The sequence below is a fragment of the Gymnoscopelus microlampas genome (genome assembly GCF_963454915.1).
Source record: "Gymnoscopelus microlampas genome assembly, chromosome: 6".
In the NCBI taxonomy this organism is placed as follows: domain Eukaryota; kingdom Metazoa; phylum Chordata; class Actinopteri; order Myctophiformes; family Myctophidae; genus Gymnoscopelus; species Gymnoscopelus microlampas.
In genome coordinates this window covers 7,577,485-7,593,664 of record NC_139943.1, presented here as the reverse complement: position 1 = coordinate 7,593,664, position 16,180 = coordinate 7,577,485, and the positions used below count along the sequence as shown (strand labels likewise).

At 40.2% G+C, this 16,180-nt stretch overlaps 1 protein-coding gene across 1 annotated transcript; it reads right to left on the bottom strand.

Moving 5' to 3' along the window:
- Window positions 1–517: 517 nt before the first annotated feature.
- Window positions 518–1,768, bottom strand: LOC311047354 (uncharacterized protein). The gene is made up of 3 exons (XM_084060045.1): window positions 1,659–1,768; window positions 1,253–1,322; window positions 518–714 (listed from the first exon to the last, which is right to left on the bottom strand). The coding sequence occupies exons 1-3, from the start codon at window positions 1,704–1,706 to the stop codon at window positions 524–526; spliced, it is 309 nt and encodes a 102-aa protein (XP_083916171.1). The 5' UTR covers window positions 1,707–1,768; the 3' UTR covers window positions 518–523.
- Window positions 1,769–16,180: the final 14,412 nt, after the last annotated feature.

The following is a 16,180-nucleotide window of genomic DNA, read 5'->3' as shown; positions in this document are numbered from 1 at the left end:
GCCGAATGCACCTGCACAAAATAACACCCACTAGTAAGGATAACCCTAGTTATCTTGTGCCTCAGCTGTTTAATTTATCACCTTAGATGGTATTCATCTGGTTAAATTATGTCTGTTCCTAAAAAAACGAGAATGTTCAGGGTTAAAGATTGATATGGCTGGGCCAGATAAGGAATAGTAATGTTGAGCATGTGAAAATTCTTTGAAGTCTTGGAGATAACTACAATACAGTCTACATGTTACACTTACGCTAGAGAATGGTTTGAGGCCAAGTGATGGGCCATAATATTAAACTAGTCATCATATAGCCAACTAGATGACAAAAACACACATTTGTTTGATCTCACAGCATAGACTCATGTTTTAGCATTATCTGTTGGACATGTGTATAAGTGTTTCTCAACTTGAAAGATGATATTCATTAAGGTGACTTTAAACAATTTTAGTGGAGGCGTGACATGCTTTTTTTCAGATTATTTGTGCTGAACCATTTCAAATTGTGTAAGCCAACAAGTCATAGAGACTAATGATGTGCTAACCTCTGAATGAACTCCAAAGTACTGGCTGCCTCTTCCTGGTACTCTATGTTGAAGACATAGTAGCAGGCCATTAGGACAGCTGTTGCTGAGGAGAAGTCAGGAAGGTCCTCTGACTGGATGAGGACATTTCCCTCCATGGCCAGCATCCATTTCTGTGCCTCCAGAACTGAGTCCCCTATAACACACACACACACACACAGCAGGTATAACAATTATTGTTATAGCCTATGATTTAGCATAAGAAAAGGTAGAGACAATTATTCCATCTATAAATAAAGTATACGTGTAAAAATGAACAAGCTGTCAAGTTATAGTATATCCAGGATTTGAATGGACCTATGTACCTCTAATCCCCTTCCCTTTGTTTGATATAAACTGACCAATCCTATAGTTGCATCACATTCCTCGATGAGAATGTTGATACTCTCCCTCAGGAGATCAGGTGTTCAGTTCTGTGTGTGTGTGTGTGTGTGTGTGTGTGTGTGTGTGTGTCTGTCTATCTGCCGTACTTTGACAAAATGGAGGCATATATTACCAGGCATGCCACAGCTTCATGTACTGTATGTGATAAAATGAGACTATGTATTATATAAAATGAAGATGTTGTACAGGCACTATCTCTGATCACATTGCCACTTAGCCTTCCACCTCCAGTTGACAGTTCTCTACAAACCATAATATTCTGTACTGTATATTCAGAATAATACACTTACCAAGTGCCATTAACCTAGGTGTGCTTGGTAGTGAGAGCATGCCTTCTGCATCTGCTGAGGTTGTCGTCACCTAAATAACAGAAAAGATCAAACACAAAGACAGAAAGTTATAATATTTAAACAATAAAGCTGTTAGTCAATGCATTTCTCACCAGTTATTTAATAACACTGTGGTTTGTCTTGCATTGAACTGTAAATGGCAAGTCTGAACTGTGTCCAGTATGAAAGACAGGATGGATGAACTATGGGAAAATAAAGTCTACAAATGTACTATACCGGTGCATTAGAAGAGAGTAAAAAATAGAGTTCTGCAGTAGTCCTTTAAGATGTGCACATATCTATCCCTAATCCCAATAAATATGCAGTGGACACATATGTTCACAAAATCCATGTTCAAAGTACTTACATCAGCCAGAAGAAAGAGTGAATCCTCTTTTTCTTTGAAGTAGGCCATTGTGACGAGTAGAGATGCAACACCGTGGTTGATGTTGTCCACCCCGCTAATGTCTTTCAGGACTGTCCTGACATCCTTTGTCCACCTTGTAAGTTGACTTCGAAAAAAATGTAGCAGCTTCTTTCCTTTACTGTCCAGGGAATCCTGGAGTCTGGTGTCAACATCAATCCCTGTCAATGTGCTGAAGTGAGCACACATGAATCTTGAAATGAACAGAAATGGCCACTGTTCCTTGAGTTCCACGATGCTGGGTGGAGGGTTTCTATTGATAGCATAGCGCTGGATGGCATATGTCATCTTCATCAATTCATCCACTCGGCCACGTTGTGCTGCCCGGGGACCCTCTGTTGAGAAAAGGCCTACCATCTCCTCTCTCTTCGCCTCTGCAGATGCTGGTGTGTCATCTTCAGGGAGGTCAAGTGGCTGCCAATTGATGCAGCCGTAGCTGTCTGTTTTGGCACATTTAGATGCAGTGGGCTGGGTGCTGGATGTTCCAGGATGGCTGTCATCCATGACTGCTGAACGACATCTTGGTTTCCTAACTCTAACTAGTGTGTTGTCACGATTGACGTAGTCAGCCCTGGTCTTTAACTGACACTCCAAAGCGTAATAACCATTTCCCACTTTCTCTCCCTCCAACATCTCAGCAAAGCTTGTCGGGTACTTATCACAGATTCTTTGGGCTATTTCTGAACAATGGCTTAGTTTTGGGTTCAAGCACACCTCTCGGATTGAATCCACAATGATTCTCACCATTGCTAATCTATTTTCCTTCTTGGGTTTCTTTCCCTGTGCAAGAGACTGTCTTAAACTGGCTGGCATCTTCTCCCATGGCACTTGATAGGATGAGACCCACCCAGTGCTCTGTATCGGCACATGGACTGGAGGAGTGCTTGAGGTTGGAGAGTTGGAGGTGCTAACAGAGTTGCTTGGAGAGTTGGAGGTTCCATCAGAGTTGTTTGTTGAGTTGTAGGTGCTAACAGAGTTGCTTGGCTGGTTTGTAGTCTGGTCTTCATGGCCTGTGTATTAGGAAATAATAGGGAATAGGAAACAATGTTCAGACAATTTGTTATTGTTTAACACTTTAAACAGTGGATTAAATGCACATGTCATGACCAACAGTAATACTAACAAAATATGTAAACCTTTCTATCACAATTGTAGATTGAAATATATCCTTAGAGAGCTGGTCAGGTTACTTAAAAAAGGAGATCAAACTTTTAAACTAGACATCGATTTGTGGCTGAATGTCGCCATAAAAGAACACTGGGAGAGTTATTCTGACATAAGAGATTGCCTTTTACTGAATTGCATGTTACATATTTGTATACAGTATATTTTAGCCTACATTTTAAGATCTATTCCTTAAAGATCCAGCTTCACTGCAAAAATCAAAATTCTGGAGTGACAGGACTATCATTAGCTGCTTCACACAAACTGTATATGCCGGCGAGACCAAAAGCCCATGGTAAATGAACTATATACAAGTATACACTAAAAGGACTGCTGGGTGCTTAGCCCCGTTTCTCCAAGCCCTGGTGAAAGATTCTACCAAATGCTTGCAAGCCCTGCAAGTCGGTGAGGCCAGGTATTATAACGTGTACAGGCTACTAAATTTAACCTGCCTCTTGCTAAGTTGAATGAAAAGAAACACAATCATTAATGTTTTCCCCTGCTAGAATCCACTCCTAAGAAGCACCATTATCATGTGACAACTAGTGACTACACAACTTAAGACTCACCTCTGTTTTTTAAGTAGTGTACCAGTCTTCTGGAAGCTATAAGTGGGATAACTTCTTTGACATCTTCCTCTGAAACATACTGTAGATCACTGTCGGTCCTCACACCAATGACAGCCAAGTGGTCGATCAGTTTCTGATATTCACCTTCCTGAAGTGTGGGGAGGGCCTTCCTGATGACATCATCAAAGGGCTGCTCCATATCTCTTAATTAGAATAAACAGAGTGATGGAAAGATACAAGATCAACATCAAATCTGTTATATAATGGCAATGGGTAGTAGTCAGCCAGGCTCTCCAACCTGACACACATGTAAGAAACACCTGAGTCAAGCAGGCAGTGTACACCTAGATCCATCAAAGGCACTGAGGGATGTTTTTCAATAACAAAATACACCTCGGATGAGTTTAGCAAAATCAACACAATTTTTCCAAAGGTGTATCCCATGTCATTGTGGTCCACAACCACAACCATAGATTTTTGGTATTTGGTGCCCTTGTAAGTAATAACTGGCGTCACTATAGATGCCTCATGAATGCCTCTCATCCTAACAACTTCTTGTATGCCAAGATTATACAACCGACCATCAAATTCATCAGAATGCTGTATTTGCACAGTCGGTGGGAAAAGGCTGCCAGCCTGAAGATAGGCTTGTAAGAGTTGGTGTCTCTCAGCCAGTGTGCTATTAAGGTTTTTGAAATTGTGAAGCTTTCTTGCGCACTGTTTGAAAAATGAGTGTTTACTTTCAAACCGAAGAGTCCAAAGTCTAATGAGTGGACCAAAATGTAGTATGAGTCCAGGGTAGTGAAGCAAGTAATGGTGTTTTGGTTTCAGAGGTTTACCTGGAAAGAGAGTAGCTCTTGAATGAATATAGTGTTCCAGTAGAACTTTCAGATATGCTACTTGGTTGGCATGGATTTTTGGTGCAGTTATCATTGCCACTATCTCTCGTAGCTGTAAGCACAACTGCCAGACCTCATCTTCCAAAGGATTCTTTATCCTGTCACCAACAAGCAGTGGGAGTAAGCGAAGTAAACACCAGTTTTGAGATGCATTTCCTCCCAGCTTTTCACTGTCTGGACGTACTACACATGGTTTACCATTGGAATCATTTTGTACATAATTAAAAGTAGAAATTATCCTATTCAACTGAGTGTAAGTAAAATGCTTCCCTACAGTGATAAGACGTTTAATGTAAAGAGCCAGATCTAATTGAACAACCCCTTCAAATAAGTCATGGCCTAAGCATGGCGGGAGCCCTGGGTCACATACATGGAAGTATTTCAGGCTATTGAAAACAGAGTCAAATTTAACACCATCAACAACATTTAACCGAGGGTTCATTGCAAGCACATCCACAGAGTTCTTGTAGCTCTGCTTTGTCCGTGAAGGGCCTAATTCTGTCGGAGAGTGTCTCCAAGTGTCTCTATCTATACCACAATAGCGACAGAAATGATCACTTTTACTAAAATTTTCTGTGAAGCCACCAATGGCGTGTGACCCAAGGTTATCTCCACAAAATGCGATCACTGCCCCTTGCACTATTTGACCATTATCCAGCAAAATTCCAGACTCTTCAAGGTCCTTCAAATCTCTCACAAGAGGAGCAAACACTTTAGCTTGCTTAAAAAACTTTAAATCTTCCTCCCTACAAAGCATAACAAGCTGTATAGGGTCTATGGTGGACCTGTTGTGAGCAGAGATTTCAGACAGTGTCATGTAAACTGCAAGTTGTTTGTGCTTTTTTTCGTCCTGACCCAAGAGGATTTGCCACTTCAAATGCGTCTTGGAACAAGATAATGGAAACTGAGGACTTACACTGCTTTTAAAATTTCTGCCATCCCTTACATCCTCGAGCAAATGTGGATCATCTGATCTGTGTGCCTGTGCTTCAGTGAACTGTTCTTTAACAGACTGGTGGTTCAATAGGGCCTTTAATGTCTCCTTTACAGGAACATATTGCAAAAAGCGATCATTTCCATCGGGGTCTATACCAAGATAAACCTGTGTGGGTGCTACATGGTTAAAATGTCTCTTGAAATATGTCTTCCTGGTTTGATCAGATCTAAATATTCCCTCATTATACAGCCGCATGAGGTTATTCTTATTTAGCCCAGTTATAATTTTATCAATTTCACTTTCTGACATATTCTGCTTTGCTAATTCTTCCTTCAATTTGGAAAATACCAGTTCCATACTGCTGTCATGGACAACTTGGAAATCCTCAATTAAACTTTGGATAGTGCTGGCTGGTAGCAGCATTTTGCCTTGCATCCTCAAGTAGAATAGTGCCAAGTTCATGAGAAATGTGTCAGGATTTGCACCAAGTTGTACATTATCAGAACTTTCATCATGGACTTCAGTATCAGGCCTACTTGAATCATCACTGTCCATTTGGACAGGATTCTCAAACAATGACACATCATTTTCCATTTGGACAGGCTTCTCAGAAACATCTCTGTGTTTCTTGCTGATGTGGGATGTGAAAGATGACTTCACATCAAAGTATTTTTTACAGTTAGGAAAGGGGCAGCTAACCTTTTTTCCATTTCCTATGTGCATTTTTAAATGTTCACAAAAGCTCTGTAAATTGGGAAATGTATGCTTGCATCCCTCAACCTGACAGGTCCTCTCACATTAGCTTGGGCTGGTCTATGGATAGTTTCCTTTGGCTGTGTATGCTTCCGACGCATGTGAGATTTAAGTGCCAACAATGTCTGAAAACTGCAAGGGCAAATAGGCAAACCACAATAGAACCTGGAATTAGCCAGGTGTCTATGCATCTTAACATGTTGATAAAATGTGTCAAGAGTCCCTGCAGATAAATGACACTGCTTGCAGACAAAAAAGGTTGACCATTTTGATTACATTACCTAGCCAACAGGCAACTAATCATCAACTAACAACACTAAATGAAAACCATCATTTGGAAAACAGAACAAACTTTAATGGATGAGAGTTAATATTAATAAACAGATAAACAGTCAGTTATGTAAAGAGACAGTTGATATTTAACTTTAGTTTAGCAGCTTATAAGCAAGTGTACATTCATTTGACTCACCAATGCAAGTTGCAGGCTCTGTGAAGTCCAGAATATGGGTCAAATCCGTCTTTTTCACTGAGGGAGCAATCCCTGAATTATAAAAGACAATGATGTACATTAAAGGATGTAGACATAACAAAGATAAGCTTAATTAATACTACAGCCAAATCTCTGCCTTATGCCCACCTAGCTACTGCACACACTCAACTGCATGTGTTTCTCCTGTCATGGAGGAAATGAAAGTGAAGCTGAATTAATCAATGGCATCTGAATCTATACAGAGAGATTGGAGATTAAAACACTAACACAGTTACAGTATGGAGTAAAATAATGCACAAGAAATAATTATGTTAGTTTTGATTGAGGATTTCTAACACATTTTACTTTACAGGCTGCACTCTCTCACTCTCTCTCCCCCCTCTCTCTCTCATTTATCCAAATATACCAAACATCATGCAAATCTAACTTGTTAGATGTGCCAGTGTTGACCTCTCTGAATGAGACTAATCTATTTGTAGATAAAAAGAATATACCTACTAGTTTTCTTATATTGTTTCTCTCTGGGCTCTGCAGCTCCTCCACAGTCCTCCATCCTGTTTTTCCCTCCAAAACACTGTCTTCTTCCCATGATGCACTGCAGTCTTCCCATGATGCACTGCAGTCTTCCCATGATGCACTTCAGTCTTCCCACAATGCACTTCAGTCTACAGTAACATACACCAATACACTAGTATGATACTGTGATTTAATGTATATTACTGTGAACATTTTTAACATCTCACAAATCTTTATTTTAATCATGTATTTCATTCAAGTGCATCTCTTTTGTTACATTTAGAGCACATGGGTTCCTCACTGGACATGTAAACACTGAGCTGATGCAAAAATACAACCACAGAGGACCACAATGATAGTTATCTATTAACTTTATTGTGCTATACCCAACATTTATTTGTGACAGTATTTTCTGGAAATATAGCATCCAGACTATTGTTGATACTGTAGATGTCCCACTCCCACCTATGCCCCAGGGCACATTAAGTCCTAAAGTTATTGATTTATTGCTTTTTTTTTCATATTAAGTCCATGGTAATAGTGAACTGAGTTGGAGGGTCAAGGGTGACTTATTGTTTTATGCCCATATTAGGAGATGTCTGTTTCCGTCTGTCTAACTGTGTCCCTTCTTATGCCCATATTTGGAGATATCTGTATATGTCGGTCCTTGCCAATCTTATGCCCATGATGATGCATTGATGACACATTGAGGTTGGACAACACGCTCCATATTTGGGCGTAGCTGCTTTGGGAACTCCTTATATGGTTATGGCTGAGTCATTGTGACATGGATGTGATGACGTAGTTCCATGAGTGTGACGCCATAGTCATAGTGACGTGGCCGTGGTTTGTTTAGGGTTATGTTGTCATAGTGATGTCACTCTGGTTTGTTTATGGTTATGTCAGAGTGATGTGCCCGTGGTTTGGTTTGCCTGCCCACCGGCTCTCCCCTTAGCCAATTTCCATATTGAATATGGAGATCCAGTTGAACAGAACCGGCGATCCAACCGTTATGACCATATGGGCATGCCCATATTGGGGCCTATACTGATGACATCAGGGATCTATATGGTCATTAGAGACACAGACAGACAGACAGACAGACAAGTACATCAGGTACTAAAGAAAGATGCAGGTTTGGAAAGTATCGATACGCTAGCCAGATGTATGGAGGATCAAGATGACTGGAAAAGCCACTGCATGGAGGGCTAGTTTGAAGATGACCTGAGAGAGATAGTTTAGGTGTTGCGAGGGGTAGCCCTGGGCCTGACATCTTACTGTACAACCTGTGTGATTGCCAGTCCCCTTCATTGCTTAGCACACAAATGGAAGACATTCTGATGGGACGAGGTATGTCACACCGCATTCCAGCAGCTGCAGGAAGCACTCTGGTATATCCCAACCCAGGCTGCCCGTTTATCTTTGACACTGACACCAGTGAAAGCTAGGGGTCTTGGTGCAGTGCTGGTGGTTCCAGTGCATCCCAGCACTCCTTATGTTTGGTGGAGAGCTGCCAACCCCAGTGAACCTCTTGTTTGGACCACAACCTAAAACTCAACTGAGGGGGAAGGTGGATTGGATTATTTATTATTATTATATAAGAGACATTGTGTGTGATACATTAACTGAAGTGGGGAGTACTTGTAGAGGCCAGAGCCTACAATTCCCATTGTGCAGGAATAGACCTACAATTACTGTCATTTCTTTGTCACAGCCCCTGTCTGGGCTACCAGGGCCTGTGTGTCTTTATCTTCCACAGGGCCTGCAGGTTGGGCAATAGGGTGCCAATCAGGTGCATTGGGAGCACCTGGCCAGTGTTCCCAGGGTGCCCTATAAAATGCTGGCTGTGGTCACACACAGTACCTGCAATACTATAACCAGAGAGGACCACCATGATAGTTCCCTTTTAACTTTATTGTGCTATCCTCAACATTTATTTGTGACATTATGCTCTGGAATAGCATCCTGCCAGACTATTATTGAGTGGAGGGATGTCCTACTCCCACCTATGCACCAGGGCACATTAAGTCCTAATGTTATTTATTTATTGCTTTTTATTTTTGGTCTTTAGTTAGGTCTTCAACACCACACACCACATGTACCACACATCCATACATTGCTGACACTACTGATTCCACTGATTAACACACTCCATGCCATTCCTTGTTATGTTTGAGTTTGCATTTATGTTGTAAAGAAGATATAATGTGATACACTTTTAAACCAGGCGAGTGTCTTCCTCTTTTTTGTTATGGCCTATGAGCCAGGTCGTAACACGCCTAACAATAAAATATATATTAGTCATTCACAGTAAAATACTGCCTATATTACAGTAACCAGTTTTGGAATTACAGTCATATACTGTAAATATCATTCACAGTAACTCATGTTTTAATCACAGTAATGCACTGCTCATAATACAGTAACTATTTGCAAAATTACAGTTATATATTGTAAATATAATTCACAGTAACTTACATATTATGTACAGTAATAGACTGTAATAGTACTATAACAGTGTGTGTAATTTACAGTGCTCTACTGTAAAAACATTCACAGTAGATTAGTGTCAGTATTACAATAGCCCGGTGTAGAATTACAATACTATACTGTAAACATTGATCACAGTAAGCCACTGTCCATTATACAGTAACTAACTGTGGAAATCACAAAAATTCGTTACAGTGTAGCCAGGGCAGATAGACTTCACATTACAGACATCACTGACGTGGTTCTTCAGCTCTGAGGACTTCCCCAAACTACTGAAGGTGAGCTCAATACTTACTAGATACTTGCTAGGATGCAATGCCAGCGATGCTCAACCTGTGGGCTGGGGTCAAATAATTGGCAAAACACTAAGATTTTAATGATATGTTATGTTCAATTTTTTTTTATGGTATTTTCATTTTTCTTTCAACCCTCGAAAAGTGGATCTACAATTGATTGATTGATCATTACAGGCTCTGAAAATACACACGGCGCACCCATCTGGCTATGAGCTTGTAGATCTGCTATTTTTGAAAAATGTGTGCACATCTTTGAATATTTGTTTGTTTTTTCATTCTCACAGAAAATGAAGACTGTGATCCTTCTTTTCGCTGTGTTGGCCACTATTAATGCGGCAGCAGTGCAAAATGTGAAAGCCGAGGATAAGCCAGGTAACTATTTTCATAAGATGTCATTTTATGTGATCAGATGTCAAGCCATTTCACCGTACGTTAAAGGGGCAGTTCACCCCCGAAATGACTGTTTTAACTATCATTTACTCACTCCATGAAGCCTTGAATTAATGGAGATTAGTTTTTTTTTGTCGTATTCCTGATCTGATGTACCAATATTGGATGAATTGATTGAAATAGGAGACCAAGCTTAACAAGAGCAAAATTATCATTTAAAACATTCACTCACAACCTGGACAGTAGTATGTCGTCCTTCTGGATTACACCGTGTAGTTGTTTTTTAGTTCACTAATTATTAAGGCAAATCACCAAGTAGGACAAAGTACTCAACTCCAGTATTTGAGTATAGATAGAAGTATAGATACTCCTGGTCAAATATTACTCGCGTGAAAGTTGTTCAGTAAAATGTGTATTTGAGTTAAAGTACTGGAGTAGGCTACTAATTGTTGTGTGTTCAAAAGTACACATTACAAAGCGCTTCTTTTTATTATCAATGCATTGCTAAATTGAAATGTAGACACTTTCCACAAAATATTCAAATATTTTCCAAGGGTAGTCCAATATGCTAAAAGGGTAGTGGTATTCCAATATACAGCAATGATATCCTGTATTAATCTACACTGTAAACTTACCCTTCAAAAACTCTTCTTCTGCTGCTGCTGCTGCTGCTGCTGCTGCTGCTGTAGCTGCTGTAAAGGCGGCAGACCTCCCTAAACCTGCAAAGGTCGAAGACATCCCCGAGGCTGCAAAGGTTGAAGATCTCCTTAAGACCGAGAAGGTTGAAGACATCCCTGAGGCCGAAGAGGCCGAGGATTTCGAGGAGGGTGATATGGAAGAGGATGAGGGAGAGGATGCTATGGAAGAGTATGAGGGAGAGGATGCTCTCCCTCATATTCTAATAGGGTGAGAGGGTGAGAGGTGAGAACATGTTGCCAAAAGTCAACAAGCTCTATTGTTGGACTGAAACAGTCCCTGTAGTCAATGATAATTCCCATAGTATACAGCACATAAACACACACACATTAATGTCCAGAAGTATTGTGTGACTCCAGTTCATTAAAGCAGCAGGGGGAAAAAAGCAATGTTAAATAATAATTTCTAATTATGTGAGCAAGGGCAAAAGAACATATTACTGGATACACTCTTGAATAATGATTATTTTAGTTAGTTCTGTATTCATGTGTTCATGTGCTTCTTCCACAGCTCCAGAGGGAAACCCAAAGTATCATGTACCATCAATAATACAAGACAATGTTTCTTTTATTATTTGGTCGATCGAGGCCCATTTGTGACCCTCAAATAAAAGTCATATAATTCAACTTGTAGCTCGCCTTGTTTTTTTGTGCTAGGAAAAGCAAGTAGTTAATGATCAATAATCATAGCCCAATAAGGGGGGGGGGGGGAATCTTCCCTTACAGTTATTTGTGTTACTGTACATCTGCAGCTCCCCTATTGGCTGAGCTCTATTTGTGTTACATCTGCACCCCCTCTATTGGCTGAGCTCGGAGCGATCGCATCACACACAGATAGATATAGATATTAGATATGAGAGAGAGAGAGAGAGAGAGAGAGAGAGAGAGAGAGAGAGAGAGAGAGAGAGAGAGAGAGAGGGGTTTGTACAATGAGACATTTTCATCCATAATTATAGTATGAGGCATTGTAAAATACCGTAATTTCACTGGTTAACTACTGAGGCTGTAGCGATTTTTTTTTTGTGTTCTAATAAACTGTCCCATTTGTTTAATGTATCCTTTTTAATGTCCCATATCTGTCATCTCGTTATACTACCCACAATATACTATAATATACTCCATCAGTGTGTCAAAAGTTCTAGCATCTGAAATCTAAAGTTCAAGTGGTCGCATGGTACTGTATATACGTCACAGACGCATCCCTTGAGGTTTTCAATACCCAGATCTCATGTATAATTTTTACAGGCTATTTATGTTGGACAATTATCCAAACAGCATCTTGCAAGACTATTTGTATATTAATACTAACCTGGAGAATTCACTAAGTAGTTGAAAATGTCGGGATATGTCACTCCTCCATTTAGTTGGGTTATTTCCCCAATTTACAGTCAGGCAAGTTAATACAACGGTAAACCCACACGTTTACCGTTGTGTACCGTCGGACCTCCGCGGTAGGTAGAAAATTAATATAAGCCTATGAGATCTTCAAAATATAGAAATATGAACAAAGTCAGTCGGAGTCGGGATTGGGATGAGAATTCAAAGTCGGCGCTTGTACAGACAGAGATGTCACTGAAATGCGACTACTTGTCTGTCTTGTCTGTCTTCCCTCTGCTGTGTTAACATTATGGGTAACCCATTAAAGTGGCAAATTAAATGTGAAACACATCAACTATTACGAAATCACCTCAAGTAGCGGTGCTGTCAAAAAAGTGGGCGTGCAATTTGTAGTCCCTCTGTGTCTCTATTGGGGCAATGCCTGTCGCAAGTTGATGATGTCATTTGTCCATGTGTGGTCTAGCCCTACAGCATTTTCTGTACATCAAATGTGGATCAGCGGAATTAACACAGGCCAACTTTCCCTGCAGTGAAAGTCCATACCAATGTCGTTTGGCCTCAGTCTGTTTCATATTGAGCAGAACCCTTCTAGCTGTGTGTTTTCCTGTAGTCTAATGTCCCCTCCCTGGTGGGTGAGAGTAGCCTCCACGACCACACATGGGGTCTGTAATTAATCCATCAGAGATGGGCACTTCTGTGTTGTGTTTTTTGCCCATTTTAACTGGACTGTCCGAAGGTAGAGGTCATTGAGATCTGGCCAATCAGACCAGACCCCAAAGCCCTTGTCTTCCGAGTCCAGTTTTCCAGAGTCACACGCACGCATGCACAAACACACGCGCGTGCTGACAGCAGCTGAAGTCCTTGTCATGTCTGTCTGTCTATCAGTCGCTCACGGTACACGCGACACCACCACTGACTACTTTCTTAACACGCTGAGAAAGGCTTGACGCTATTAATTAAAAAGTACCAGAAGGTTTTTTTTTTTAACGACAGTCTTGACTGAGGGGGCGAGATGGTGCGGTTGAGGGGGCATCGTTAACCAATTATACTAATTAAGGCTCTGTTCCATTTAGCACAGTGGTTCTCAAACTTTTCTAATTCCAACAACCCCTATAACTCTGAGCGTGTACAAATGAAACCGAATGGACCCTCATGGGTCCATTCGGTTCCATTTGTACACTCTCAGAGTTACACGGGTGTGTAACTCCATTTGGAACCTCCTCAAGGAACCATGAGGGGCCCTGGACCACACTTGCAACATGCACAATATCAGCACCCTGACTCTGTTTGACCAAGAATGGAACAGAGCCGTAATTAGTATCATTGGTAACACCAATGTCTTTCCAATGTGGCTGCTGTGCATAGTAGAGCCAATTCCCACAAGCTTTGACCGACAGTGATTTGTAGCTACATGCTAATGTTTGCATATGCAATGACCAGTGTGGAAGCAAGCCTATAATCCTTACAGAATCAGATTTATTTTTATTTTAGTGCCAGGTTTGCACATACAAGGTTGGTGCATATTACACTGAATAGCAAATACAAGAAACATGGAAAAAAAAAACGAACAAACACACATTTTTTTCTTAGATAGCTAGAAACAATATACAATATTCCATGTACAATCTATACTGTAGAAGCTGGTATAGCAACATAGGTAGATACATGGATAAAAATATTCATTATTGCACATATTGAAAGTGCATGTGCACTAAAGATGAAAGTGTACATAGAGGGTGGTAGCATATAGACCTTCCTTACAAAAGCACTATGTATAAATAGATAAGTGAGTTTGTTGTATTGAGTAAACATCAAGTGTGCTCTCACAGAGGGTAGCATGTACATTAACCCATTAAGACCGGGAACGCATCTGTGTTATCATTTTTAGATTTCTTTGGCTATTCAAAAATAGCAGATATACAAGCTCATAGCGCGGCACCAAGTGCCGCGCTATGAGTTTGCAGATCTGCTATTTGTTTTAATGGTGAAACATTTTTAACTCAAATCTTTGCTTCTGGGGGGGGTCCCTGGAACAACATATTTTGAGATGGGGGTCCGCGGCCAAATACATATACGTTCGGGGTCCTTGCCTTGAAAAGGTTTGAGAACTATTGATTATAGCAACATATAGGCCTACGTTTTTTTTCTCCAAAAAACTGTTAGGATTTAGAAGACATTTGTAGAATCCCCCAAAGATTTGAGTTACAAATGTTCGCTTTAAAATATTCAAAGATTTGCATTTAATGTTCAGGATTTTTCGAAAATAGCTTGTAGATCTGCTATTTTTTAATAGCCAAAGAAATCTTAAAATGACACAGAGAGCGTTCCCGGTCCTAATGGGTTAACATTAACAGTACACGGTGTCTTACTGTCTATATTGATCTATTATTATGTTGTAGCCTACTGTCCTGGGGACAGTGGGGTTTGTTAATGAGACTCATTCAAGTCTTGTCCTTAGTGTACTTAACCACTTAAACTCTATACTTCATTGACCGGGGTCCCACAGGGCTCTGAATTTGCCCACCCCCCCCCCCCCCCCCCCTCCACCTCTTAAAAAGGTTAAAGTACTATATTCTGATAGTAATCATTGCTACAGAGCGTTTGTTTTTCTCCAGCTCTTTAGTAAACACAATATAGTACATTTTCAGGTAGGTGACAACCTTTAAGCCAATCAGGAGAGAGCACTGAAAATGCATTTTCTGTTTAATAAAGAGCTCGAGAGACACTCCTTTTACTGAACACACACTCTAGTATAGGGCATAGCAGTGGCGGACATTTTCTGGTTCCACTTCAAAATAGTCAATGGATTTTTCCCATTTACATTTCCAAAAATATTTATATCAATTATTTTAAGCCTAGAATCAAGCCATCCAGGGTCCTGGTGAATCATGACCATAAAACGTTTGATTCTGTGAATCGTCGAGAAAGTGTGCACAGTAGGAGGGGGTACGGTACAGAGCTTTTTGAAACACTTTCAAGATTTTGCACTTTTGGGAAAAATGTTTCCCCAAGCTATTTAAAATAGTGTACAAAAAAGCCTCGGATTTCAATGTGTTTAAAGGTGGCAGCGAGTATTCACGTAGGTCAAACCTATCCAACGGACAAGAGACTCCAACGCGTTTAGGCAATCTGTCACGAGGGAGCCACTTGTAAAAAAATAAATAAAAAAAATAACCACATTTCAACAACGTATTAATACTCCCCTTTTATTTTCTGAGACAAGACCACCTACCGGGCTCTCCCCTCGATCCCTCTGTGTCGCATCACTTATTTATTCCAATTTATTTCCATATGCAATATGACATGGCATGACATCAATTCACATTACCATATGGTCTGCTGAAAGCGACATATTTTCCCTTTTAACCCTTTAAGACCGGACAAACGCATCTGTGTGTCATTTTATCTTTCATTTATTTGGCTATTAAAAAATAGCAGATCTACAAGCTCATAGCGCGGCACCGAGTGCCGCGCTATGAGCTTGTAGATCTGCTATTTTTTGAAAAATCTTGAACATTTGTGCAAATCTTTGAATAAATATTTTTTTTTTTTTTTTTTTAACTCAAATCTTTGCTTCTGGGATGGGGCCCTGGAACAACATATTTGGAGATGGGGGTCCACGGCCAAATACATGTCATTTTGGAGGTCCTTGACATGAAAAAAAGTTTGAACTGATTATAGCAACATACGTTTGTTTTGTTTTTTCAAAAAACTGTTAGGATTTAGAAGACAAGTCATTTGTAGAAATCTCCAGAAACAAAGATTTGAGTTACAAATGTTCGCTTTAAAAAAATAATATATATTGAAAGATTTGCACACATTTTCAAGATAAAAAAAAAACTATGAGCTTGTATATCTGCTATTTTTTAATAGCCAAAGAAATAAAATAAAAATCACACCCAGTGTGAAGAGAGTGGTGCCTTTGAAA

Excerpts from the sequence above, each read along its gene's own strand:
- LOC311047354 (XM_084060045.1), bottom strand. The coding sequence starts at position 1,706 with ATGGCCTACTTCAAAGAAAAAGAGGATTCACTCTTTCTTCTGGCTGAT. Across the intron at positions 1,323-1,658 it reads CACTCTTTCTTCTGGCTGAT|GTGACGACAACCTCAGCAGA; the intron begins GTAAGTACTTTG and ends TCTGTTATTTAG. Across the intron at positions 715-1,252 it reads ACCTAGGTTAATGGCACTTG|GGGACTCAGTTCTGGAGGCA; the intron begins GTAAGTGTATTA and ends TGTGTGTTATAG.